The following is an 8,487-nucleotide window of genomic DNA, read 5'->3' as shown; positions in this document are numbered from 1 at the left end:
TAACCTGTGTGGTCGGATTTAGCTCGACGCGTTTACTACTCCCACGAAATGTGGTGAACATGGTTCAGAATGCTGGTAATCTTCTCTTGATTTAAGTAATTCGTGGTAACAAATGGAAAAATGTTTATTAAAATCAGTTTAACTTCTACTTACTACGTTCATGAAATGACTTAAAGATGTAGCTACTCACTCAGTCAGTCAGTCAGTCAGTCAGTCAGTCAGTCAGTCAGTCAGTCAGTCAGTCAGTCAGTCAGTCAGTCAGTCAGTCAGTCAGTCAGTCAGTCAGTCAGTCAGTCAGTCAGTCAGTCAGTCAGTCAGTCAGTCAGTCAGTCAGTCAGTCAGTCAGTCAGTCAGTCAGTCAGTCAGTCAGTCAGTCAGTCAGTCAGTCAGTCAGTCAGTCAGTCAGTCAGTCAGTCAGTCAGTCAGTCAGTCAGTCAGTCAGTCAGTCAGTCAGTCAGTCAGTCAGTCAGTCAGTCAGTCAGTCAGTCAGTCAGTCAGTCAGTCAGTCAGTCAGTCAGTCAGTCAGTCAGTCAGTCAGTCAGTCAGTCAGTCAGTCAGTCAGTCAGTCAGTCAGTCAGTCAGTCAGTCAGTCAGTCAGTCAGTCAGTCAGTCAGTCAGTCAGTCAGTCAGTCAGTCAGTCAGTCAGTCAGTCAGTCAGTCAGTCAGTCAGTCAGTCAGTCAGTCAGTCAGTCAGTCAGTCAGTCAGTCAGTCAGTCAGTCAGTCAGTCAGTCAGTCAGTCAGTCAGTCAGTCAGTCAGTCAGTCAGTCAGTCAGTCAGTCAGTCAGTCAGTCAGTCAGTCAGTCAGTCAGTCAGTCAGTCAGTCAGTCAGTCAGTCAGTCAGTCAGTCAGTCAGTCAGTCAGTCAGTCAGTCAGTCAGTCAGTCAGTCAGTCAGTCAGTCAGTCAGTCAGTCAGTCAGTCAGTCAGTCAGTCAGTCAGTCAGTCAGTCAGTCAGTCAGTCAGTCAGTCAGTCAGTCAGTCAGTCAGTCAGTCAGTCAGTCAGTCAGTCAGTCAGTCAGTCAGTCAGTCAGTCAGTCAGTCAGTCAGTCAGTCAGTCAGTCAGTCAGTCAGTCAGTCAGTCAGTCAGTCAGTCAGTCAGTCAGTCAGTCAGTCAGTCAGTCAGTCAGTCAGTCAGTCAGTCAGTCAGTCAGTCAGTCAGTCAGTCAGTCAGTCAGTCAGTCAGTCAGTCAGTCAGTCAGTCAGTCAGTCAGTCAGTCAGTCAGTCAGTCAGTCAGTCAGTCAGTCAGTCAGTCAGTCAGTCAGTCAGTCAGTCAGTCAGTCAGTCAGTCAGTCAGTCAGTCAGTCAGTCAGTCAGTCAGTCAGTCAGTCAGTCAGTCAGTCAGTCAGTCAGTCAGTCAGTCAGTCAGTCAGTCAGTCAGTCAGTCAGTCAGTCAGTCAGTCAGTCAGTCAGTCAGTCAGTCAGTCAGTCAGTCAGTCAGTCAGTCAGTCAGTCAGTCAGTCAGTCAGTCAGTCAGTCAGTCAGTCAGTCAGTCAGTCAGTCAGTCAGTCAGTCAGTCAGTCAGTCAGTCAGTCAGTCAGTCAGTCAGTCAGTCAGTCAGTCAGTCAGTCAGTCAGTCAGTCAGTCAGTCAGTCAGTCAGTCAGTCAGTCAGTCAGTCAGTCAGTCAGTCAGTCAGTCAGTCAGTCAGTCAGTCAGTCAGTCAGTCAGTCAGTCAGTCAGTCAGTCAGTCAGTCAGTCAGTCAGTCAGTCAGTCAGTCAGTCAGTCAGTCAGTCAGTCAGTCAGTCAGTCAGTCAGTCAGTCAGTCAGTCAGTCAGTCAGTCAGTCAGTCAGTCAGTCAGTCAGTCAGTCAGTCAGTCAGTCAGTCAGTCAGTCAGTCAGTCAGTCAGTCAGTCAGTCAGTCAGTCAGTCAGTCAGTCAGTCAGTCAGTCAGTCAGTCAGTCAGTCAGTCAGTCAGTCAGTCAGTCAGTCAGTCAGTCAGTCAGTCAGTCAGTCAGTCAGTCAGTCAGTCAGTCAGTCAGTCAGTCAGTCAGTCAGTCAGTCAGTCAGTCAGTCAGTCAGTCAGTCAATTGTTAGCGAATATCGACGTTCTCTCTCTTTTGATACACTGACCACACTGACATATATATTCGATCTCAAAAAAGGCATTACTTAAGTTCTGGTATACAATTACAACATAAGGATATTTTGAAGGTTAACACACAACGGCGTTTGAAGTTAGGAAATTCTTATCATAATCATTCATCAAAAATTGAAGAAATGCCTTTGATTTACAAGATTCACACCATGGTTAAAATGAAAACTTCCCACTGCGGGAAAAAATCAGCACACCTGCATTTTTACGCATCGTTGCCCGATTTGGAAAAACGGTTCGAAGGACCAAAAGTCACCCTTTTTTCAACGCAATCGTTCGTAGTTGTTATTTCCGTCATCATCGGGCGGTATCGAACAAAAAAAACCTACATTACCCGGACGGAAAAAGTGCATCAATTAGTGTTCCGGTGAGTCAATTTCCCATCAAGCTGCGGGTCCTTTTTTTCCATCGGTGGTCGCGATGCAGTTTTCCCTGTTCAAACATCCGTTCCATGGACGGTTTTTTCTCTCTTCTCTTTCTTGTCATTTCAAACGTCATTCCCTTTTTGGGCCAGTGTCCTTGCTTCCATGTGGGTGCACCGATTGTCCTTCCAGCGTTGGGGGGGGGAAGTAATTTATGGTCACGCTTCGATTGCGATTAATGTGAAATCTGTGTTTAAACTGTAATTATTTCATGTTCTGGATGTGACGAATGTGATTTCGTCCTCCATACAACCGACGTTTTTCGGACAATTATGTTTGATTAATTTCTTCCACTACAGTAACTTGTCAAAGTGATTTCGTTTCATGAAGCGTTGATTTTTTTTTCATTTCAAATTGTTGGGGGAGAAGTGATTGAACAAGGAGTCAAAAGTGATAACATAAAGCGAGTGGAAATTACTCTGGGGGTTGGAAGCCGATGTGTGGGAATTTCATTTGGAAATTTTTATCATGATTGATCACAAAAACCGTTTCAACACTTATATAAAAATTATTATTAAACACATTCATCAAATACGAAATCATCAAAAGGACTTGCACACACATGCTGCAAGCAAACTCGGGACTGTTTTTGTAAACAGATTATTTGAACACAATTATTAACAAAAAAACAACTAAGGCAGATGTACAACTCTTTTTCGTCATTTATTTATATCAAGTTGTGACTGTCGACTTCAATCTTTTGACTTATATTTTCAAATTCGTCTTTTTAGCTTTGACTTTTGACTTTTGACCTCAGGTTTTTCTTCCACTTTCGATTTTCGATTCTCTTTAAATTTTTTAGTTTAGATATTTAATTTTGATTTTCGACATTCGTCGACGTTTTTCTAAGGACTTTTGATCTTCGACTTTAGTGCTTAAAGCTTGAAGTTTAAAATTTTTGCTTTGATTTTCGAATTCATCTTACGAGGTTCAATTTTCACCTTTTGAATTAAGATTAGAATTAGAAAAGAAACTACTTTACAAATTACATTATTTTTAATGAGCATATTTTGATTTTGATTTTGTTTTCGTTTTTTTTGTTTTAAAAATAATTTCTAAATTTTGGAAAGATTTTGGAAAATTTCGTTCTAATTTTCCGTATTTCGTCGTTCAGACTCTGGACATTGAATTTTGTACTTTTGATAGTCAAATTTAGGAGATTGTCTCTCTAATTTCGGATCATCAACTTACGATTTTCGATTTTTAGACTTTCGAAAATCGATTTTGACTTTTAACCTCTTCGAAGTTCAACTTTTGACTTTCGACATTCGATTCTCTTTTTTAAAATTTCATCCCCGGCTTTCGCTTCTCGATCAATGATTTTCAAGGTTCGACTACTATCGAATTTTCGTTCTCGATTTTCGATTTCAACGTCCGACTTACTATTTCAACTTTCCACATTTGACTGTCGAATAACAATATTCGACTGTCGACTGAAATTTAAGACTTTTGACTTGTGACTTTCCATTTTCAGGTTTAGATTTTGGATTTCAGGCTTCCGATTTCTCTATTTGCATTTCGACCTTCAAATCTGATTTTTGGTTTCGATTTCATTTTTCGTCTATCAACTACTTCTGATTACTTTCGACTATTGACAATTATATTTCAAGGTTCGACTTTCGACTCATGATTTTTGACTAACGACTTTTAACTTTTGACTCTCGACCTTTAACCTTCAATTTTTTTTCATATTCGTTTTTCAAGTTTTTGGACTTTGAATTTCTTCTTTCGTCATTAAGCTTTTAAGTTTTGATTTTCGAGTTTCAAAATCGACCAAATTAATATAACTTATGAAAATCGATTTTAGACTTTGGATTTTGGACTTAAGAATTTCAAGATTCTACTTCCAATGTTCAACTATGTATCGGCTTTCGATTTTCACGTCTTTAGTATTTTTTAAACTTTTACTTTCAACTATCGAATTTCCGAATTCAGCTCTCAATTTTAGAATTCCGATTGTTCATTTTTTTACTTTCGACATTCTACTTTCGATTTTCGATATTTGCTTCCTTCGATTTCAACTTTCGAGATTCAACTTAGGGCTTTCGACTTTGTACTTCCAATTTTCGAGAACCGTTTCCAAATTTTCGAGCATCGTTTTCAACATTCAACTTTGCACTATCACACAAAGACTTTGGAACTTTTGGGTTTGAATTTTAGACAACATTCGAGTTTGGACTTTAAACTTGGACTTCTTTCTATGGATTTTAGACTTCCGACTTTCAAAATAAGAATTTCAATTGTAACTTACAACTTTCGACTTCTATCTTTCATCTTACGACCTTCAAAAATCAACGTTTGTCTTTCGACTATCGACTTTCCGCTATTGATTGTTGACTTGTGATGTCCCTTTTCGATTTTTGACTTTTAACTTCTGATTTCCGATTTCCATCTTACGTTTTCTGACGAAATAGACTCAAGCAAGCAATTGTAAAAGTAATACGTACAGCAGTTTTGCTCCTTAAGGCCTTCGATTTTTGACTTCCGAGTTTCGGTTTCCACTTCGAATCTCAACTTTCGATTTTTGACATTCGACTTTCAAAAATTTCACTTCCGACTTTTAATCTACCACCTTTGAATGAAATCTTTAAACTTACGACTGTCACATTTCAATGAACATTCGACATTCGGCTTCGACTATGGACTTTTCACTTTGACTTTCGACTTTTGACCTTAAAATTTCTATTTGCAACTATCGGTAGTTAGAGATGAGATGAATTAGTAATCGGCAACATCGAAGATAAATAAAATAAAATAAATGTCTATGGCAACGTCTGTTATTTTGGCAACACTAGGCAAAACAAACTAAATAAAGTCAGTCATTGATCTATTTTTGTGAGTGACAGACGTGTCTGAGTGAATCTTTGAATTAAGATTTATAAGAATCGTAAAATCACAACAATGGGGTGGTTGGTAGAGTAAGAACAGAACGCGCAGATTGTCAAGGCTGCTGCTACTAAAAATTTATTTCTGATTCGACCTGCGGTAAAAAAAGACGGATTGGCACAGGGAGCACAGATTTTAAACGCTGCTGCTACGAACAAAATTGTTTCTGATTCGGCCACTGGAAAAGACGATATGGCTTTGGAAGCGCAGATTTTTAAGGCTGCTGATTGTTTGTTTTGGTTCTCCGGTGAAAAAAGAGGGAAATGGCTAAAGAAACGCAGATTTCTAAGGCTGCTGCTGCTAATTGCTGGTTATGATTTGGCCTTCCGGTGGATAAAGACGGAATGGATTTTAAAGCGCAGATTTCCAGGGAGCTTCTGCTGATTGTTTACTTGATTTGACCTTCCGGTGGAAAAAGACGGAATAGGCTTTGAAGCGCAGATTTTTAAGGCTGCTGCTGTTGATTGTTTGTTGTGGTTTTGCTTTCCGTTGAAAAAAGACGGAATGGCTAAAGAAGCGCCGATTTTTAAGACTGTTGCTGCCGTTTGTTTGTTTTGGTTTGGCTTCCCGGTGGAAAAAGATGGAATGGATTTGGAAGCGCAGATTTCAGGCAGCTTCTGCTGATTGATTACTTTGATTTGGCCTTCCGGTGGAAAAATACGGAATAAGCTTAAATTAGGAAGCGCAGATTTTTAAGGCTGCTGCTGCTGATTGTTTGCTTTCATTTAGCTTTCCAGTGGGAAAAGACGGAATTGGCTTAGGAAGCACAGATTTTTAAGGCTGTTGTTCTGATTGTTTATGTTGGTTTGTGTGCAGACCTGTCCGGAGGTCCGAAGCTCGGAAGTAGCATCATTGAGCCACCGGATCACTAACTGCAGCGGGAACGACACGCGTTACTCAGCCTACTCGCTTGCTCGCCGAATGACTGACTGACTGACTCACTCGCTGCACGCTCGTGTGGGGTAACGCGGTATCCGTTTAATCCACTCACATGGAGAGAATGTATGATGTACCCATACGTCCATTCGTGCGCCACACATCCCCCTTCCTCTCAGAAGAAAAACTGTTCTAACAAGTTTTGTTTAAAAAATTCGTTAAACTATATCACCTCTATTGAATTATCATACATGTCACGTCAAAACCAATTATGCAGACTTTCCATGCATACTACGAACCTTTAAAAATTACTTGTATCATCTAATATCTGACCTGTCGTACGATTAAATTTGAGCTCTTTTAAAATCCAATTTAATTTAGCTCAACATTTAACTTTTCTTCTCACATGAATTTTATGATTTTAATCAATCGTACTTCATGAAGGTCATATGCATTTCTCTAGCTTGTAGTATTTCTATAGATTTGTTTCAATCTTAGCTTTCATCATTCAATTATGATTTGATTGTCGTACTTTTAGCTTGACTCTTTACACATTCTTCATTCATTAACCTGCTCGATTGCATAATTGAAAGGGATATACTTTAATAGACTTATTCAGCTTCCCTTATCTGCCATTCATCTCATATTATCGCTTTCCATCTTCTCTATTAGTAAATCTTTCATTTTCGAAACTTGTTGCGTTCTGATATTCACCACTTATTTTCTGAATCTTTTAATCATCTAATCAACTCGTTTTTTCCCATCATATCAATTTCTCATCTTGTAATCATCTCATTAACCCATATCTCCCACACAATTTCTTCTATCCATTGTTTTCATCTTGCTTTATTTTCCCCCCAAGCATCTGCACCTTGTTTCATCTTCCTAGTTTCATATCTTCCAACCGTCTCGCCACTCTATTATCTCCCGTTCTTCTCATCGTCTAATTATCTTATTTTAACAGATTATTTACTCTACGTTCCATTATAAAACCTCCACACTTACATCGATGCGCAGAATGTATTTTTTTTTACATTAAAATACAGTCCTTTTATCTCGCCGTTTCGATGTAGCTGTCTTCTCAACACGCTTATTTTGCAGTTCTCCAGACTCGCATTTCATAGGCTGTCTTCTCAACTCGACTTGTAATAAAATACACCTCTCAACACGCTGTTTTTCACGGTCCTTCAAACTCGCAATTCACAGGCTGTCCTCTCAAATCGTCTTGTAATAAAATACAGCTGTACTCTCAATACGCTGTTTTAGTTTGCGGTCCTCCCAACTCGCAATTCACAGGCTGTCCTCTCAACTCGCCTTTATTTCAATACAGCTGTCCTCTTAACACGCTGTTTTTATTTTGCGGTCCTCTCAACTCGCAATTCACAGGCTGTCCTCTCAACTCGCCTTTATTTCAATACAGCTGTCCTCTCAACAAGCTGTTCTTACTTTGCGGTCCTCCGCAAGCATAGGCTGTCCTCTCAACTCGCCTTTCAATTTCAAGCTGTCCTCTCAACTCGCCTTTAAATTTCAAGCTGTCCTCTCAACTCGCTGGAAATTTCTATCGATACGTTCAGGCTGTCCTCTCAACTCGACATCCAATTTCAAGCTGTCCTCTCAACCCGCTTGAAACTGTGAACATGATCAAGCTGTCCTTACGACTCACTTAAGATTTCATTTTTTTTCCACTTCAATCTGTGCTTTTGGTTTCAACTACTTTTCATATAATGAGTATTCGAATTACTCATTTTACCACAGTTTTTTTCCCAATGGGTAATATTAAAACTGTTTGATTTTTGGGCGAGAATGATTAAACTAAATTCAGCGTGAATCGTTTACCCCATTTGTTTAGCTTTCCGATTCGATTCCTTTCCTTCAAATTTCTGTTCCTAGCATGATGAAAAGAAATTACCTGCCACGGTCGCCAAATGTGCAGACCTGTCCGGAGGTCCGAAGCTCGGAAGTAGCATCATTGAGCCACCGGATCACTAACTGCAGCGGGAACGACACGCGTTACTCAGCCTACTCGCTTGCTCGCCGACTGACTGACTGACTGACTCACTCGCTGCACGCTCGTGTGGGGTAACGCGGTATCCGTTTAATCCACTCACATGGAGAGAATGTACGATGTACCTAACGAGCCTATAGTAAACAAAGAGACGAAATGTCACGATTGGAATTTTTGATTTTCTGTCAGTGTCATTCCAATCGAGCA

At 39.9% G+C, this 8,487-nt stretch overlaps 1 protein-coding gene across 1 annotated transcript in view; it reads left to right on the top strand.

The window, feature by feature from the left end:
* Positions 1-8,264, top strand: part of LOC129753685 (FAM172 family protein homolog CG10038-like) — a 16,887-nt gene extending 8,623 nt beyond the window's left edge. The window contains exon 5 of the mRNA XM_055749530.1: positions 8,166-8,264. Coding sequence (XP_055605505.1) covers positions 8,166-8,264 — 99 coding nt within the window. The remainder of the gene's footprint in view (positions 1-8,165) is intronic.
* Positions 8,265-8,487: the final 223 nt, after the last annotated feature.

The sequence above is a fragment of the Uranotaenia lowii genome, chromosome 3, assembly GCF_029784155.1.
Source record: "Uranotaenia lowii strain MFRU-FL chromosome 3, ASM2978415v1, whole genome shotgun sequence".
NCBI lineage: Eukaryota > Metazoa > Arthropoda > Insecta > Diptera > Culicidae > Uranotaenia > Uranotaenia lowii.
Note: the sequence above shows the minus strand (reverse complement) of the source record. Positions and strands in the feature narration are given on the sequence as shown.